The sequence below is a fragment of the Lagenorhynchus albirostris genome, chromosome 14 (genome assembly GCF_949774975.1).
Source record: "Lagenorhynchus albirostris chromosome 14, mLagAlb1.1, whole genome shotgun sequence".
Taxonomy (NCBI): Eukaryota; Metazoa; Chordata; class Mammalia; order Artiodactyla; family Delphinidae; genus Lagenorhynchus; species Lagenorhynchus albirostris.
In genome coordinates this window covers 70,602,471-70,622,624 of record NC_083108.1, presented here as the reverse complement: position 1 = coordinate 70,622,624, position 20,154 = coordinate 70,602,471, and the positions used below count along the sequence as shown (strand labels likewise).

The following is a 20,154-nucleotide window of genomic DNA, read 5'->3' as shown; positions in this document are numbered from 1 at the left end:
GACAACCTACAGTCCCTGCTATGGCTGCTGGCCTCATGACTACAACCAATGTGTATTATTCTCTGCCCTCTGCCACCTATTCTAGATTCTCCTCACCTTTGGCTAGTACCTCTGCTGATCTAGATGAGGCCCCTTGTTACCACGCCCTTCTAAGGTCATTGCTGCTGCCCGTCCATTTAACACCAAGACTGGGCAGGGGGATTACCAAGCGATGTCCCGTGTATCACCTAGGTACCCAAGTAGGTAACAGTAATCCTACCACCTCCTGATGCTTAGAATCAATTCCTGGGACAGAATGATGACTCTCTTTCATGGCTACTCATTTCTTGACACAAGGAACCCAAAGTCACTAGGTGATAGCTGTTGCTTAAAGTTATTGGATTCTTGCTGCGTACCCTGGTGGAAGCATATTCTCTCTGGGAACCAGGACCTCCAGACCCACAGAGCCTAGAAGATGCAGAATGGAGGAAGCACAGATCCCCCCAAGTGGGTCACTGGGAATGATGGCAATGAAGGCCACTTTTACTTCGACTGTTAGATTTCCAGAACCATGTCTTCTTTCTACACAGCACCATGTAATAATCATTGATTTAAGGGTATATTGTGTCCTAGAAGATAGTGCCCCGTCCTCACAGGGTATCATCTCCAAGCTGACACCTCCACGGCACCTACAAAAGGCTGCTCCGTCACTCAGGCCAGCAGCTCCAGGGTGGCATGTTATGTGAAAGGACCAGTGGATTCCATGGTCATATACCCACTGCTGCATCTCCTTTGTTATACATCGGCTCCCTTGGTCCCATGCACTAGGGGATCCTGTGTCAATGGGTCAAATACTTGGAAAGCCCTCAGATAGTAATGCTGCCTGAGACCCTGTGGGCAGGAGAGGCAAACCAATACCCAGAACATGTGCCATTTCTGGTCAAGATGAATCACTGCTTCTTCCCAAATGGAAGATGTCCAATGTAAAAAGCTCGCCACCAAGTGACATGGGATGGTTCCATCCTGAGGGCTCCGTGTTGGTCTCTGTTGCTGGCAGACTGGCTTTCTGGCAGCAGAAATGGCAAGATTGGCTCTGGTGGGTGAAGATTGGGGTGAGGCACCACTGCAGCCCCTGCTCTCCGAGGGTCAACAGCTCAGTGATTGACTTCTTGAGCCTCTGAAGTGTCACGGTTTGGGGAGGCTGGGAGAGGTGATCTCAAAGGAGAATGCTAATACTGAAGCAGGGTGCTTGGATCATGGGCTCCAAAACCAGGCTCCCCTGGCCCTGTCACATAATAGCTATGCATCCTTAGGCAAGTCATTAAGCCTTTCTACACCTCAGTTTTCTCATCTCTAAAATGGGGATAATAGCATACCTACCCCATGGGTCACTTAGAATGTTAAATGGCAACACATGTGAAGTGCCCAGGACAGTGGCTAGCAGACACTCAAAAAATGTCAGCACGCAGCTCGTCTGCTGAAGGCTTTGGTAAGAGGCTGAGGCATCAGTGAGATGGACGATGGACTCGGTGTATAATTATGGAAACAACAAATGTAGAGGAAAGGAGATGTGAGAACATGGACTTAACACAGGGACAAATCCAGACTGTCTGCCACTTAGAGGCTCTCAGTTCAACTCCGTCCTTCCCTCCCTTTTTCATTATTGATCTTCCAGGGCTGTGCTCAGTAGGCATTTGACATGGACTCCTGGATCTGGGATGAGCTTAAAAACCACTGGAGCTTAAAACAGAGGCCATTAAGCCAAGTCCATTAATCTGGGCTGGCAGGGGCTTGTGGCCAATGTGCTCCACTTCTGGCCTGACTCCACGAATTCCTGTAGTTATAGCCACTGTCCCATTCATTCATGAGCCATTCATTGACTAGGGGACCATTTTCCCCTCATGCTGGAAGGAATGAGATCACAGAGGTACACATTAAATTCCTTTCCCAGGGATGCTCGGGGAGATGGCAACAGAACAGCCTCCAAACAGCCCCCTGGATTTTCTTTCCATTTGACGAAAGGGAAAGGAACCAGGGATTCAGAATGTCCACAGTGATTCTTTTTCAAGATGGTGCCATGAGAAACGCTCTTTTCTACGTCCTCTTCTTCTGCATTTTCTGGAAGTGACATAAAAGGTATAAGAAATAAATCTTGAAGAGTGCTGGAAAGCAAGAAAAACGTGTTATCAGCAGAACAGAAATTTTGAGGAACCTCTGGAAGACTGTAAGCAGATGGGATTCCAATGGCAGAATAACTAGAGGAGAGAAAAAAAAAATCCCCTAAAACTGTGAAGGGAAGAGATCTTCAGGCAGAGAGTACAGGACACCAGGGAAAGAAAATTAAGGACACAGAGCAGCTGGAAGGGCCTTTACCCCCTTACCTGATGTCGTGAGGGTTCTGAGCTTGCCTACCTGCTCCCTTCCCCCACACACCAAATGTCTTGCCTCCCCATTTAGCTGTTCATTTACTTAATGCTGCTATAGCCCTTCTGTATGTTTATTGAGCTATTACTGCATTCCAGGCACATGACCATTTTAAACCCACAAAACCTTAAGACGTAGATATGATTACCTTCATTTTACAGGTAAGAAAACTGAGGCTTTAAAGCAGTAACATGTGTAAGATCACACGGTTAGTAAGAGGGCAAATAAAAACCACGAACAAAATTACAGAAGAGGGACTTCCCTGGTGGTCCAGTGGTTAAGACCCAGCACTTCCATTGCAGGGGGCACGGGTTTGATCCCTGGTTGGGGAACTAAGATCCCTCATGCCAGGTGGCGAGGCCCCCCCAAAAAAAAATTACACAAGAAATATTTAGCCACCCAAGAGACTCACTGGTTCCCCAGCACTTTCACGCCAGCTATTTACATAAAAATAATCATGTCTTAATTATGCAAAGCTCTTATCTAGTTATAAAAATGGCTCCCCTAAGTTCATTATTTGGAAACATTTAGTCGAAGATATTTTTTGTGTAATTAAATGGAACTAAGAGTTTCCATTCATTCAGAAGGACTTTACCCAGTTGTGCTATCTCACAAAACCAAGTGAATAAGATTTTGCTATATAATTGTTAAAAGCTCAACAATCACAAGTCCTTATAATGTACTCAAATTTTTAGTATAAATACAAATTATATTATTAAAATTTTTTAATTGAAAAATTGTTTTTCTTTCAGTTTTATGGAGATGGAATTGACATTCAGCACTGTATAAGTTTAAGGTGTACAGTGTAATGACATATATCTTGCAAATGATTAACACAGTAAGTTTAGCTAACATCCACCAATTCATATAGAAATTATATTGTTAATAAGGAACCCATCCCTCTGCCCTAATTTTTGCCTTTCTAACTCCTCCTCTCCCTTTATTTCTTCTTTCTTTTCTCTCTTCCCTCAGAGTAGGTGTTCACATTGGTCCTTGGTGATAACAGTAAGAGTAGTAGTGATGGTGATAATAATAATGTCAGTGGAGTGCTTGCCAGGTGCAGGGCCCATGCTAAGCTCTCTCTTCACACTACCTCTTCTTGTCCATTGGACAGCCCTACTATCCCCATTTTACAGCTGAGAAAACTAAGGCTCAGAGATCCTGAGGGATTTGCTTAAGGTCAGATGGTTTTTAAGTGGAATGTAGAGTTACCTTTTGCTTTGTAACAAACCACCGCAACACTTATGGCTTAAAATGGTAACAATTTATTTAATTCACGATACTGCAGTTTGGCCATTTGCTTGTTCTGGTCTCTGCAGGGCTTTTACTCTTGTGTCTTTTGTCTGCTGGTGAGTTGGATGGGGACTGGCTAGGCTACTATCGCCACAGCTGACTCACCTCTGCTCCACAAGCCTCTCACCTGCCTTCCCCTTTGGTAACCATAAGTTTTTTTTCTATGTTTCTGAGTCTGTTTTTGTTTCGTATATAAGTTCATTTGCACCTTTTTCTTTGTTGTTGTTTTTTTTTTGCGGTATGTGGGCCTCTCACTGTTGTGGCCTCTCCTGTTGCGGAGCACAGGCTCCGGACGCGCAGGCTCAGCGGCCATGGCTCATGGGCCCAGCCGCTCCGCGGCATGTGGGATCCTCCAGGATAGGGGCACGAACCCGTGTCCCCTGCGTCGGCAGGCGGACTCTCAACCACTGCGCCACCAGGGAAGCCCTGCACCTTTTTTAAAATGCCACATATAAGCGATATCATATGATATTTGTCTTTCTCTGTCTGACTCATTTCACTTAGTATGGTAATCTCTAGGTCCATCCATGCTGCTGTAGATGGCATTGTTTCATTCTTTTTTATGACTGAATAATATTCTATTGTATAAATATATCACATCTTCTTTATCCATTCCTCTGTCGGTGGACATTTAGGTTGCTTCCATGTCTTGGCTATTGTAAATAGTGCTGCAATGAACACTGGGGTGCATGTATCTTTTTGGATTATGGTTTTCTCTGGGTATATGCCCAGGAGTGTGATTGAAGGATCATAGGGTACCTCTATTTTTAGTTTGTTAAGGAATCTCCATGCTGTTCTCCATAGTGGCTGTACCAATTTACATTCCCACAAGAAGGAAGAGACTTTAATCCAAGCAAAAGAGTTAAATGTAACTTTATCATTACAAACAGTACATTTTTGTTTTAGAAAATGCAAATAGGCACCGAAAAATAATAATCACCTCTAATTGCACATACTGCCTCACAAAAAATATACAAGACACAGGTTGGCACCAGGGCAGATGGTTTTTTATTTCCAGTAGAGGGTGCTGTGTATTTCAGCAGAAATGCCACTTACCTTTGAGATGGAAGCCTGCCCTACCTGGCATCCTACGAGTGAGTGTTTTAGCCGCTCTTAAAGATGAATACCCCAGGTAGCTGCCCACCTGTTCTGCCTTGAGACCTGTCTCAGAAGTTGCTTCAGATTGGTGTCTAGAATAAGCTGGTTCACAAATCTGTCCTTGGCGCTGCTGTTTTCCCCAAAGACCAAGCAGAGATGCCAGACGGAGATCACAGGTCATTTCCTTCCCAGGCATGTGATCCAAATGGCAAATCTTTAACTGCCAAGTGCTGTAAATGCGATTATTCGCAGTGGGGAGTTGTTTGTGCCCGTATCAGCTGCTTCTTGGCATTGCTAATTTCATTGCTTATTCTTCAGCTCTTCAATGTGATTGTAATAATCCCCATACTTTGGGTGAAGCTCACTTTGGGTGAAGCGACTCTTTCTCATCATGAACTACTATAAATAATGGCCAAACGTGGGGTGCAACAATGACAGGAAAAGATGTTCCTTGTGGCATAGGTTGCAAAAGCAAGAAGTTGAAAACGATCTAAATATTAATTAATAGGTCACGGCTATTAAAAAATAATCTGGTAGCTCTACATAGATTACTATGGAAAGATTTCCAGACTGTCTAATCAGGAGCAGATCCTGACACAGAAATTCAAAAGCAAGGAGTTTCCTCTGGGAGACACTGCAGCACATCCTCCAAATTGTCCGGTTCGAGGGACGAGGCAACTGTCATTTGTTAAGAGCTGCTCCTGGGAAGTTTAACTTCCTTGGCACTTCTGGTCTGCCACATGGGTTGGCAAAGCAAGCTTTAATGACCAGAGAAAGCGCTCAGGGAAGAGGTGCGAGTGCTGGCAGTTGGAAGGTGGACTGGCATAGCCAGAGGTGGTGAGAATCGGGGCATTTGTATGGGTGGAGCACTGGCAGTATGCTGCATGTGTGAGCAGAAGGGAAGGAAGGGAGGGAGGGAGGGAGGGAGGGAGGGGGGAGGGGAGGGGGAGGGGAGGGGAGGGAGGGGGGAGGGAGAGAGGGAGGGAGGGGAGGAAGAGAAGGAGGGAGGGGGGAGGAAGGGAGGGAGGGAGGGAGGGGGAGGGAGAGAGGGAGGGAGGAGGGAGAGAGGGGGAGGGGAGGGGAGGGAGAGGGGGAGGGAGGGAGGGGGAGGGAGATAAGGAGGGAGGGGGAGGGAGGGAGAGAAGGGAGGGGGAGGGAGGGAGGGGGAGGGGGGAGGGAGAGGGAAGAAGGGAGGGAGGGAGGGAGGAGGGAGAGAGGGGGAGGGGAGGGAGAGAGGGAGGAGGGAGGGGGAGGGAGGGAGGGGGAGGGGGAGGGAGGGAGAGAGGGGAAGGGAAGGGAAAAAAAGATACTCTGTTGTTTAAATTTATTATTACTGTTATTATTATATAATTAATTCCAGCATATATTCCCCATACTGTACATTTCATTCCTGTGACCCATTTATTTTGCAGCTCGAGTTTGTGCCTCTTCACGTCCTTCACCTAATTCTCTGCTCGCCTCCCCTCCCCACGGCCCCAGGAACCACCTGTCTATTATCTGTACTGTATCTGTGACTCTGTTTCTGTCTTGTTATGTTTGTTCATTTGTTTTGGTGTTTAGATTCCACATGTGAGTGCAATCATACAGCATTTGTCTTTCTCTGTCTGACTTATTTCTCTTAGCATAACACCCTCTAGGTTCATCCATGTTGTCGCAAATGGCAAGATTTCATTCTTTTTTGTGGTTGATATTCTATTGTGTATATATATATATATTGATATAAATGCCACATCTTCTTTATCCATTTATCTGTTGATGGACGCTTAGGTTGCTTCCACATCTTGGCTACTGTAAATAATGCTGCAATGAACATAGGGGTGTACATGTCTTTTCGAATTAGTGTTTTCATTTTCTTCAGATGAATACCCAGGAGTGGAATTGCTGGCATATGGTAGTTCTATTTTTAATTTTTTGAGGCACCTCCATACTGTTTTCCGTAGTGGCTGCACCAATTTACATTCCTACCAACAGTGCACGAGGGTTCTCTTTTCCTTCATCCTTGCCAACGCTTATTCCTTGTCTTTTTGATGATGGCCATTCTGACAGGTGTGAGGTGATAGCTCACTGTGGTTTTGATTTGCATTTCCCTGATGATTTGTGATGCTGAACATCTTTTCATGCACCTGTTGCCATCTGTTATGTCTTCTTTGGAAAACTGTCTATTCAGTTTTAAATTTATATATTCATTTACATAGAAAAGGGGCTGGAAGGTTGCAAAGCAAACTGCTATTAGTCATGGCTTTGGGGAAGGGGAATGGAAGCAGGGGTAAGGAGGAAGAGGAAAATTCATCATACACTCTGTCTTCTTGCATATTGCTAAGTTATTTACGATGAGAATGCTTTCATGTACTAATTCTGTGCCTAAAAAAGAAAAAAAAGGCTGCATGTTGTAAGTTCATTATAAAAACAAATCCTTGACATCTAAGGACAGGATTAGCTTTGCCCTTAGAATATGCTACTGCACATTTTTTTCATGGTTAGTAATTTGCTTTTAATTTGGTGGGGAAAATGTAAACATGCTTCCTATTTTATTATCAGTATTGATGTTTTAAAAATAATATAAGCACACCATTTGGAGAACAGAATAAAATTTCCGAGTCATTCATGGTAATCACTGTAATCTTTTACAACCACTGCAATTGGTCTCCATTCTCAGAGCTGAGTGAATGAAATTCCTCATGGTTTTTGTTGGAGAGGCACTTGTAGGACTATACATTGGAACAACTTTTTAGGAAGCACTTTGATGATATATATCAAAAGCCTTAAAACGTGTACCCTTTGACTCAAATTCTTTTACAGGAATATACCCTAAGGAAACCACATGCAAACAAAGATTTAAGACGAAGGATGCTTATTGAAGTATTGTTTATAATTGTGAAACCACCTAAATAGGGAAGCGAGTGATGGGCTGCATAATATAGACAGACCTAGGTTAAAATTTTGGCTCTTCTACTGACCAACTTACTAGCTACGTGATCCTCGTCAAATAACAACTTATCTGACACAGATATAAAGATGAAAATAGGGATTAAAGATAGACACACACAATGGGAATTATAATTACCTACCCCATTGACTTGCAGCATTTATTGAGTGAGATAATTCATGTAAAATATCTAGAAGAATGTTTGGGCACATAGTAGATCCTCAATAAAAGGTAGCTATTATTAAGGAAAATATGGTTCATGAATATGATAGAATATATGTGTGTAAGAGGATTTAAAATGGCATGGAAATACTATTTATAAAGTCAATAAAAATAGGGTTCAAAATTCTTGAATATGATCTCAGATAGGGGTTCAAACAGAGAGAAAGAGAGAGATGAAGAAAAGAGAGAGAGAAAGAGAGAGACAGAATACCAAAACAGAGAGAGAGGATTTACTAAAACGCACTGCGAAGTAAGACTAAATGACATTGACTTTTTCCCATGCTTTTCTCTACATAGAGTATAGCTGAACTACTAAAGCCCTAGCTATCCCTCTGAGGCTCCTGAGAATTCTTCCTTCTCTGGACAGAGGCATCTTTTATCAAAACCCTAAGAAAGACTTTTACCAGTGATAGAACTATTTCTAGATCTTAATGGTATTGCTGAGGCCAACATTTAAAAAGATAGATGCTTTGCAGGGAAAGGTGTCATGGGTTGGGTTTCATAGAAGTAGACAGACTGAGGCAGAGATTTTTGTACAGGTAATTTATTCAGGGAATGCTCTCAGGAGGATCCTGTAAAAGAGTGAAAGAGGCAAGAAAGGTGAAGGGAAGAAATTAAGCGAGGATGTGGTTTCAGGTGACATCTAGACTCAGCTTGATCCCATAGGGAGCTGGAGTATTCATTGTCTCATAGGGTCTGTCCCATCTCGAGGCAGGGAATGAGCCTTTTGTACCCAACACTAGTCTTCAGCCTGCCCTGGAGAGAAAGGGCATAACTCCCAGATATCTCTGCGGTGAGTCCACTCCAATTACTCAAAAGCAATCCTAAGAGAGGGTTGCAGGTATGAGCTGTTAGAAGCAGCATCAGATAGATGGGCCCCATGATCTAGTAAAGGGATCCCAGGAGCTCGAGATACACCATCTGCCTCAAAAGGGTTAATGGAAATAAGCCTCCCTCTACCCCTCCTCCCTTATGAGGAGCCAGGAGAGTAAGTAATACGAGGTCATCTAGTAGCTCGGTTGTCTGGCTTAGGTGGGAGATGAGGGGAAAGAGAAGGGCTTATCTTCCTAGCACAATGGAAGGGAGCATGGGGAGTAGTTTAGAAGTTTCCTTTTCTTCCCAGCATGCCCATTAGCTGAGCAAGTGAAAGGGAGGGGAGGAGGATGTGGAGGTAGATGGAGGAGGCAGCCAATATGGTTGCGACATTGGTTACATTGAGTAGACAAGTGAATTGATGGAGTAGATGGGAAATATTTTGAGGATAATGAGACACGGAATTCTCAATGTTGGAAAAGAAAATTGCATGGAAGAAGAAGAAGAAATTGGAAATTTAAAGGTTAGAAAGAATCCTAAAGTGTTGGACTGGTACTGAAAGTATCAGTATGAACTCACTGTTTTTAAAAATACATATACACAGGTATTGAAATAGATATAGATGTATGGTGTGCATGTGGGAAGAGAGAGAGAGCGAGAAATAGAGACACCCAGAGAAAGGATGGATGAATAGATGATAGATAGATAGATAGATAGATAGATAGATAGATAGATGGATGATAGATCTCTTAGCTGTGTCCACTGGGAGGGCCTAGAAGCAATGGGAACCCCCATAGCAATGAGCACACTAAACACTCAGATCTTGGTTTCTAAACACCATCTTCTGCCAAAAGGAACCAAGACTTCTTAGAAAAATGTCTGACCCCATGGTTGGGGCAAAGAAAGTACTAGATGAGCCTGGACATCTTTTTGTACAAGAAAGTAAGAAAGAGCTCAAGGAATGATGGAGATGTGTCAAAAAGACATAGGAATCATCTTGAAAGGGCTTCCACTGACCAGATCTGGGACAGTCTGAGCATCAAAATAATAAAGACAGTAATGGATTACAACCCATTGAATAAAACAGGAGTCCGCAAGTCCATACTGATGAAATGAATGGATAGGTGGGTAGGTAGATAGATATATGGATGGATAGATAAATGAGACAGGAGAAAAGAAAGCTTACATTCCTTACAGTAGAATGTCAACCAATAAATGTAGAAGGAGTTATGGAAATAATAAATACAGTTTGTCATCATAGTGGTGGTTGATTCAGGCAGAAATAGTCAAAAGATGGAATGCTAAAGCTGGTGAGTAGAGGTTCTATGGGGAGCAGGATATTGACATAATCTCTGAATGTTCCCCCATAAAGTACTTCTTAATCACAAATGGAAAATTGATAACTTTAGGATAGAAATATCTATCAGAAAACTTGACCTGGTGATGAAAGTTAATATCACCAATGATGGGACTGCTTGACGTCATGTCCCCAGTGTGAGGCACTGGGAAGAGTTCGGCATCATTTCTGTGAGGTTCTTGCCGAGAAGACATGGGCTGAGTCTAGTCACAGGGAGACATCAGATGGACCTGGGATGAGGGGCATCCTGCCGTTTGAAAGGCTCCTACTCCAAGACTATTCAGGACTTGAGTGATAGGGAAAATCTAAGGAACGGTTCTAGATTGAAGTTGCCCATCATCCCACCACTCTTTTTTCACCTACATTTACTGGGTTTTGGGGAATGCTCAATGATAGTAGGTATTAAATTTGAGAATCATATGGGGTGGCGGGGGAAGTTGGTTAAAAATGCTGATGCCAGGACCCCACCCCTGAGAGTCTGTTTCTGAAGGTCTGGTATGGACCCTGCATATTAGCCATCATCCCCAGAAATCCTGATGTAAGTGGTCCACAGACCACCCTTGGAGAAAAGTTGGCTGAGAAATTCAGAAGACCATAGCAATCTTCCCACTCAGTCCCGACCTTAACGCCCTTTCTGTCTTTTGCATTCCCAGGGTGACGCTGTATGCTGAGTTCCTTCCCATGAAAGCCAGAGCTAAGTGTATTTTGCTGATTGAGGTAAGGAGGATGGTCTGGGATTCTGGATATTCCTCAGTCTCTGAGCAGGAGATTCCCAGGTTTCTTGAGCCATAGGACAAGGAAAGGGAGTTTAAGAAAAATATAACAGATCCATTATGCAAGGATTTAAATGGATCATGTATGTTGATTTCAACATGGTTGTTTTGCAATATGGATAAATTTTTCCATTGACAAGAAATTCAATCTACCACCCCTGAAAAAAAATGGTAGCAGGCAGGTAGTATGTCCTTCCTGAACTAGAAATGACTTTTATCTGAAAGTTGGTGCTGAACATTGTAGCTTGAGTGGACCAAACTCCTGCCCGCCTCACCAGATTGACTCGTGTCTTGTGTGAGATCGCTATTCATGGCCACGTCTGTGGCCAGTAGGCTGCCTTAAAACTCTCTTGGACCATCCAGTCCCTCTCAAGCCCTCCCTCTGCCAGGGTCCTGTGACCCATTTTCCAACCATGATCTGGAAGATCTCAGGGCAAATACATAGCTGCCCAACAGCCCTCCTCCATGCAGCGGCAGTATTATTTGTCCCTGGTGGACACTTAGGTCCACAGTCACGACTATCCCTAATCACCATGATTACATGACAATATTGATCACACTGACCCACAGCCCAACTTAACCATCCTGACTGTGTCTACCCCTGACCAATCAGGGTGGTAGTCAGCTGGTCCACACTGGTATGGATGAACCAGTTTAATATTGAAGTGCATCTGCCAGATGATCCTGAACCCTGACTGGCCCTCATTGCCTGACACGCTGTCCTTTCTAAGGACTCCCTAGAGCTCCCCATGATGCAGCAACTAAAGTCTGGTGAGGGTTGGGGGAGGTGTGTGACCAGGGTTCATTCTGATTGGCCAGTACTGTATGGTGTACACTCTGATTGGTCAGTTTATAAATTGTTAGCCATTTTGACTGTCCCTCTGGTTGTCAGCAGTTGAAATGGACTGTGGTTACTTTAAGCGAAAGGGGATTTAGGAAGGCTCTTGGGGGCTCCCAGATGGAGAAGATGAAGGACGATGTTTTGGAATGGACAATGGTTGTAGACTCAAAGTTGCAGCAGGAAACAACATACTCACATTAGGATAATTTGAAGAGGGTTTCTTTTTTTTTTTAATTTAATTTAATTTTTTATACAGCAGGTTCTCATTAGTTATCTATTTTATACATATTAGTGTATATATGTCAATCCCAATCTCCCAATTCATCCCCCCACCACCACCTCCGATTTCCCCCCTTGGTGTCCGTACGTTTGTTCTCTATATCTGTGTCTCTATTTCTGCCTTGCAAACCGGTTCATCTGTAGCATTTTTCTAGATTTCACATGTATGCGTTAATATATGATATTTGTTTTTCTCTTTCTGACTTACTTCGCTCTGTATGACAGTCTCTAGGTCCATCCACGTCTCTACAAATGACCCAACTTTATTCCTTTTTATGGCTGAGTAATATATTTTATGGCTGAGTATGTGACACATCTTCTTTATCCATTCGTCTGTCGATGGGCATTTTGGTTGCTTCCATGACCTGGCTATTGTAAATAGTGCTGCAATGCACATTGGGGTGCATGTGTCTTTTTGAATGATGGTTTTCTCTGGGTATGTGCCCAGTAGTGGGATTGCTGGGTCACATGGTAATTCTATGTTTAGTTTTTTAAGGAACCTCCATACTGTTCTCCATAGTGGCTGTATCAATTTACATTCCCACCAACAGTCAAGAGGGTTCCCTTTTCTCCACACCCTCTCCAGCATCTGTTGTTTGTACATTTTCTGATGATGCCCATTCTAACCAGTGTGAGGTGATACCTCATTGTAGTTTGGATTTGCATTTCTCTAATAATTAGTGATGTTGAGCAGCTTTTCATGTGCCTCTTGCCCATCTGTATGTCTTCTTTGGAGAAATGTCTATTTAGGTCTTCTGCCCATTTTCTGATTGGGTTGTCTGTTTTTTTAATATTGAGCTGCATGAGCTGTTTATATATTTTGGAGATTAATCCTTTGTCCGTTGATTTGTTTGCAAATATTTTCTCCCGTTCTGAGGGTTGTCTTTTCGTCTTGTTTATAGTTTCCTTTGCGGTTTATAGTTTGCTTTTGCTTAAAAGCAAAAGCTTTTAAGTTTCATGAGGTCCCATTTGTTTATTTTTGTTTTTATTTCCATTATTCTAGGAGGTGGGTCAAAAAAGATATTTCTGTGATTTATGTCAAAGAGTGTTCTTCCTATGTTTTCCTCTAAGAGTTTTATAGTGTCCAATCTTACATTTAGGTGTTTAATCCATTTTGAGTTTATTTGTGTGTATGGTGTTAGGGGGTGTTCTAATTTCATTCTTTTACATGTAGCTGTCCAGTTTTCCCAGCACCACTTACTGAAGAGACTGTCTTTTCTCCATTGTATATCCTTGCCTCCTTTGTCAGAGATTAGTTAACCATAGGTGCGTGGCTTTATCTCAGGTTTTTCTATCCTGTTCCATTGATCTATGTTTCTGTTTTTGTGCCAGTACCATATTGTCTTGATGACTGTAGCTTTGTAGTATAGTCTGAAGTCAGGGAGTCTGATTCCTCCAGCTCCATTTTTTTCCCTCAAGATTGCTTTGGCTGAAGAGGGTTTCATAAAGGGACTATTTATAAGGTCCCTGAAGGGGCAAAGGGAGAGAGTAATTAGCAGCCCAGAGAGAGACAGAGAGAGAGAGAGAGAGAGAGAGTTGTATGGCAAAGGCTCTTGGAAAGGAGCTGTGACCCTCAACTAAGGGATGCAGCCAGCGCATGACCACCCTGCAGAGGAGGAGCCAGAGGAATAAGCACCCGAATCCCTCTTTCTTCCCCATCTTCTGTGTGGCTGCACCCAATGTGAAGCCAGAGGACAGGGGGACTGTGGATGCAGTCCATACAAAGAGCAAGGTGGAAAAGGATGGAATGTGATTCAGAGAAACAGACAGAAGATATTCAGCCCCACAGGGGAGAGACAATTCTGATAAAGGATACCGGGGCACTGTTGGGCAAGGGAGATGGATGTGAGTAGACAAAAACCAATGTGTCCACTACTCTACTGGCCTCACACAATATTGATCATATTGATCTCCTTAACCAGAGATGCCACATCGCACACTCCAGTGGGCACCATGCAAATCTCATACAGTGTGGATGGTACCCTCAGGAGATAGACAACGTGGAGGCCCTGGCCCAACCACATGAACCACAGGAGAAGTGATGGCCATTCTGACTTTCCTGACCCCCAAGGACCCCCTTACCAACATGGATAACGTTGTCTACAATGATCCTGAAATTGCTCACTGTGTTGACCAATGCTGCCCCATTACTGACCCCCATTCTCCCATGCCAGGTGTTCTGGGCCATCGGGACAGTGTTCGAGGTTGTCCTGGCTGTGTTTGTGATGCCCAGCCTGGGCTGGCGTTGGCTGCTCATCCTCTCGGCTGTCCCACTCCTCCTCTTTGCTGTTCTGTGTTTTGTAGGTATCCTTTAAGACATCTCAGCCTTTGTTACTTGGTCTCCTGCCGTTCATTATATTTTGGTGGGGAGGGTGTGGAGGAGGGTACCAAAGCCACTTTTAAGATTATTTCTTTGAATCAGGAAATGAGACAAAGGTACAGGGCCTGGGGTGGGCCCAGTATGGGGTGTTGGGTTTCCTCCAGGCAGACACTGCTGGGATATTCTTGAGGGAGATATCAAGGGGATGGGGGATACCTTGCTCCCTCTCCCTGCACTACAAGAGCTACACTTAAGGTGAGTGTATTTGGAATAGTTGCGATTCTTAAGTTGCAAGTGACAAAACCCAGTTCAAACTGGCTTGAGTGAAAGAGACATATGAGAGAATATTAAATACCTGGCTTCAGGCATGGCTGGGTCCAAGGGCTCACATGATCCCGCCGTCTCATCTCTGCATAAACTACCCCCCACACACAGCGAGATCAGACCACATGTTTATCATTTCATGTGAAGACCACATCCATGAAATGCTTTACAGCCAGTGGGCCCCAAAATAAGCCTGTAGGGAGGTAGGTCTCATCTATGATAAATAACATAATAATTACAGGTAATGACAATAGGTATTAATAATTATTAGCGTAACGGTGTAGCAGGCCCTATGCCAGGCTCTTTATATGCGTTATCGTATTTATTCCTCCCAATAACCACAGGAGGTAGGACTATGATGAACCCCTATATTAGTTAGGATGATACCAGCTGCTGTAACAAATAAAGCCTACACATTCAGTAACTTAACACAATAGGAGTTTATTTCTCATTCATAGAACAGTCCAGAATGGGTGCTTCCATTTGACAGGTGTGATTCTGGGCCCAGGGTTCCTTCCAGCTTGTAGCTCTGCCACTGTCTAGGGCTTTGGAATCTTCTACATGTAGACTGAAGAAGGGCAGGTAGAGATGTATACTTAAATAACTTGGCCGGGAATATTCTGCTCTCGTGCCATTGGTGAAAGCATGTCACATGGCCATGCCTAGATGCAAGAGGTGCTGGGAAATGTAGTCTCTGGCTGGGCAGCCATATCCAAGGACAACTCTATGCTATGGAAAGGGAAGCATGAATTTTACTGGATGCTAGCGATCTCTGCTATATTCTCATTTTACTGATGAGGAAACTGAGGCCCAGAAAGGTTGATTGACTTGTCAAAAGACACACAGCAAATAAACAACAGAACTCATTTGAACCAAATCTTCTGACTCCAAGTCTCACACTCTCTCATTTCACAGATTGCTGTTGCTTTGTTTTATGGAGAGATCTCTATCTAGTCACTTGGGGTTGGGACTCTAGTAGGCCTAAAGGTCTTTGTGATTTCTTTCTGTCTCTTAGACTGAGTTTGCAAGACGATGCTAAACACAGGTGAGGTGTAGTTTCTTGAGAGATAGGGATAATGATGATGATGGTGAGAGTGGTGGACTGCTTTTCTTTTTTGGTGGCAGTCTTAATTTAGTTCAGCTGTCACCTGCAACTCAGCAGCACCAAATTACAGTAATAGCAACGGCAACAGGAACAGATATATTAACCCATTCCGGGCACTGTGCTAAGCACTTTGTTTGGATTATCCCATTTAATCCTCTCAACAACCCTAAGAGGGAGGATCTATTATTATCCCCATTTTATGGATGAGGAAATGGAGGCACAGAGAGGTCAAGTTATTGCTCAAGGTCACAGAGCCAGTATAATCAATGGCAGTGCCAGGATTTGAAGCCAGGCTTCTGGCCCCAGAGCCTCCGGCCCTAAGGACTCCACACACACATGAGAGTGTATGGCTGTGACCGAGCATTCTGTTCTGCCCTAACTGGCCACGTCTCGGTCTCCTGTCCTCATAGTGGCTGCCAGAGAGCGCAAGGTATGATGTGCTGTCCGGAAACCAGGAAAAGGCCATCGCCACCTTAAAGAGGATAGCCACAGAAAACGGAGCCCCCATGCCTCTGGGGAAACTCATCATCTCCAGACAGGTCAGTGCCTGGCGGACTGACTGTGCATGTTGCTGCACGTGCCGGGAGCATGTATATGTGAGTGGGTGAGGGGTGCAGTGGGCAGGATCTGCAAAGGGAATTTGGCAACTTCAGTCTGTGTACTTTCACTGCCAAGTCCTAAAAGTACCACCTGGAGAAGTGATTAGATAAATGTAATATAATGTCCCATAATGGGTCCCGTAACTACTGCTTCAGTTTCATCTTTCAGCACCCATGAAGTCTGATTAGCAAATGTGATTGATTGGCAAAGGCTTGACAGTAAAATCACATTAGAAAGTGCCACGACAGACTTAGATCCAAGACACCAAACCGCCCCTGTGTAGACATCCTTAATGGATGGTGTATCACTCCACAGGCAACACCGTCAGGGAATCCACCACACTACAAATTGATGAGCACTTACTGCAGGTGCAAGTGGGGAGAAGGGAGCCAGATTAAGGGCTGCAGTCCCTGCCCTCAAGAATCAAGCATGTGGCTTAGAGAAACATCACAAATACCCTTAAGCAAACAACAGACCCTACAAGGAAATTATTATTATTATTTATACATTTATTTTTTTATTTTTGGCTGCATTGGGTTTTTGTTGCTGCAGCGGGCTTTCTCTAGTTGTGGTGAGCGGAGGCTACTCTTCGTTGTGATGCGCGGGCTTCTCATTGCGGTGGCTTCTCTTGCTGCGGAGCACAGGCTCTAGGCCTGCAGGCTTCCGTAGTTGTGGCACACGGGCTCAGTAGCTGTGGCGCACGGGCTTAGTTGCTCCGCGGCATGTGGGATCTTCCCAGACCAGGGCTTGAACCCATGTCTCCTGCATTGGCAGGAGGATTCTTAACCACTGCGCCACTGGGGAAGCCCTATTTTTTTTAAATAATATCATTTTTCTGACTGTTTCTATATTAGGCAAAAAGAACTGAATGGAATTTCACCAGATTGAGAGGAAGTGCTAGGCAGGGTCTGACACCATAGAAACCAGGAGACATACCCCAAATTTGCTTTGGGAAGCACAGGGTTGGGGTAGGGGGCATCCCAGAGAGTCTGGGGTGCAGGAGGCTCATTTAGTTGCCTTTGGGGAGGGACTGCATTCTCCCCCGTCCCTCCTGTGGGAAGATGCTCTGGGTGGAGAAAGCATACAGTGATTTCAAATGTGTGTTGCAAAGTGACAGTGGCAAGGCTGGATGCTCCAGTTGTGGGCTTCTCTTTGGAAAGGAGCTGCTGCCGCAGGGGCCTCTCTGTGTTCCAGGGTGCCCGGCAGCGGGGCCTGTTTTTGTTTTTTTGTTTTTTTTTATGGAGGTCACTGGGGCAGGTGCGTAGCTGATGTAGCCAGGAGCAGCCAGGCCCAGAGAGAGAGTTCTCTCAGGTCCAGGAAGGCTCCAAGAAGGTGGTGAATCCCCCATCACCAAAAAGAGAAGAGAAGGATTTTCCAGAAAGCAGACCAATTCTCCAAAAGCCAATTTTTCTTGCCAATGTATCAGTTTACCAAAAACGTGTTTTAAGGATTATTCTTTTTGAATATATTTAGTAAATAGGGAGAGATTTTTCCTATGTATATACTAATACATATATTAACACATAGGAATGTATTTTTCCTGTGTTTATATTAATACATATAATATATTCCTCAGTAACTATATTAATGAATTCATTCTTAAGTATATTAATGAATGAATCTATTCTAAAATATAGTCAATAAATACAAACATGCTCAAATATATTCAATAAGCATATTAATGAGTACCGTCTTTTTATTCAAGAATATATTACAAAATATTTTTATTCACAAAGACAATATTCATGGGTAGATTAAACCACCTATAACCCATAATCTTTTTTAAAAAAGCTTTTAGCATGTTTAAATAAGCGAGCACTTCTCAAACTGCTAAGAATAATATGTTCATTAAATAAATCTAAGAAGATAATCCATAGAATATAGATTCTATGAATATATTTTTAAAATTATTTTTCTTGTTGATGCTTTTAAAACAATTTTTTATTGGAGTATAATGGATTTACAACGTTGTGTTAGTTTCAGGTGTACAGCAAACTGACTCAGTTATACATATACATATATCCACTATTTTTTAGATTCTTTTCCCATATAGGCCATTACGGAGTATTGAGTAGAGTTCCCTGTGCTATATAGCAGGTCCTTATTAGTTATCTGTTTTATATATAGTAGTGTGTATATGTCAATCCCAATCTCCCGATTTATCCCTCCCCCCCCCAGAATATATGTTTTAAAATAGAACATTGTAAAGCAGAGATTTGATAAATTAGTAAATCATATAAAATTGGCAAGTGAGTCATTTAGCTAATTGGTCTTTTGGCAAGTTGGCTCTTGGTGAATTGATTTTCAGCACATTAATTTCTGTTACCTTGACCTAGAGCGGGCTTTGGGTGGGGAGGGTGTGAAATGGCGGGAGGCATCTTGGACTGGGTGTTTGCTCCCTGGTCCATGGGATCGCCCAAGAGGCCTCAGAGGGGCCGAGCCTGAGGGGCCTGCTTCCCAGCTCCAGGATTCCAGGTTGGGGTGGGGTGTGGACTGTCTCCACCTCTGGACATCAATGAGTCCTGGCTGAAGGCCTCCCTGGGCTGGGGGGCGCTGAGTGCCGTGGATCTGAGTCCCGGGTTCTCGGGACCTGAGTGTCCTGCCCACCAGAAACCTCCCTCCCAGCCTCGGGTGTCCGCTGGTCTCAGGCTACCAACCTGTGCCCGCACATCCGCAGGGGAGGAGAGCAAATGGTATTCTTTGTCTTGAAACAGGAAGACCGAGGCAAAATGAGGGACCTCTTCACACCCCATTTTAGATGGACAACCTTGCTGCTGTGGTTTATATGGTAAGAGCTGTTTGTTGATTCTCGGGTCCCCCTCCTCTGCGCCCTGTTTTGGGTTTTCACTTGGAGGACAGAGAACTCTTCCATCTTGAGCAGCATTTGCAAAACTGAGCATCACTTTCCTCACTTCTGTGTTATCCTGTTATTATTATTTTCTTAGCCTTTTTTTATTATTTTCTATACTATTATTTTCTTAGCCTTTTTAAAAATTTGACTCACTTTTTCTCAGATAAATGTCTTTTAAAGGGAAACTCTGTATACCTGCTTTAAGGAAAAATTTTAATTGCAGGCCATAGACAGAAGTCACTTTAATTAATTAATTCTTATTGAAGTATAGTTGATTTACAATGTTGTGTTAATTTCTACTGTACAGCAAAGTGACGCAGTTATACATATATATACATTCTTTTTCATATTCTTTTCCATTATGGTTTATCCCAGGACATCGAATATAGTTCCCTGTATTACACAGTAGGACCTGGTTGTCCATTGATTCTATATGTCATAATTTGCATCTACTAACCCCAAACTCGCAGTCCATCCCTCCCCCAGAACTCACTTTTAAAGATAAAAAAGTGGCCCTCCCTAGCCTCGGGTTCTGTGTTCATGGATTCAACCAAACCACAGATGGAAAAAAAAAAAAAAAAATTCCAGGAAGTTCTAAAAAGCAAAACTTGAATTTGCTGTGCACCAGCAACTATTCACATAGCACTTCCACTGTATAGGTATTATAAGTAATCTAGAGATGATTTAAACTATGTGGGAGGATTGTGTAGGTTATATGCAAATACTATGACATTTTATATGAGGGACTTGAGCGTCCATGGATTTTGGTATCCACAGGGGGTGCTGGAACCCATCCCCCACGGATACCGAGAAGTGACCATACAGTAAAAAGCTAGATTGCGACTTCCCTGGGGGCGCAGTGGTTAAGAATCGCCTGCCAGTGCAGGGGACACGGGTTCAATCCCTGGTCCAGGAAGATCCCACATGCTGCAGAGCAACTAAGCCCGTG

The 20,154-nt window shown here is 43.6% G+C and overlaps 1 protein-coding gene across 1 annotated transcript in view; it reads left to right on the top strand.

Moving 5' to 3' along the window:
* Positions 1-20,154, top strand: part of SVOP (SV2 related protein) — an 83,482-nt gene that overhangs the window by 37,934 nt on the left and 25,394 nt on the right. Inside the window, exons 7-10 of the mRNA XM_060120963.1 lie at positions 10,766-10,829; positions 14,180-14,305; positions 16,165-16,293; positions 19,069-19,142. Of these exons, the coding sequence (XP_059976946.1) occupies positions 10,766-10,829; positions 14,180-14,305; positions 16,165-16,293; positions 19,069-19,142 (393 nt within the window). The remainder of the gene's footprint in view (positions 1-10,765; positions 10,830-14,179; positions 14,306-16,164; positions 16,294-19,068; positions 19,143-20,154) is intronic.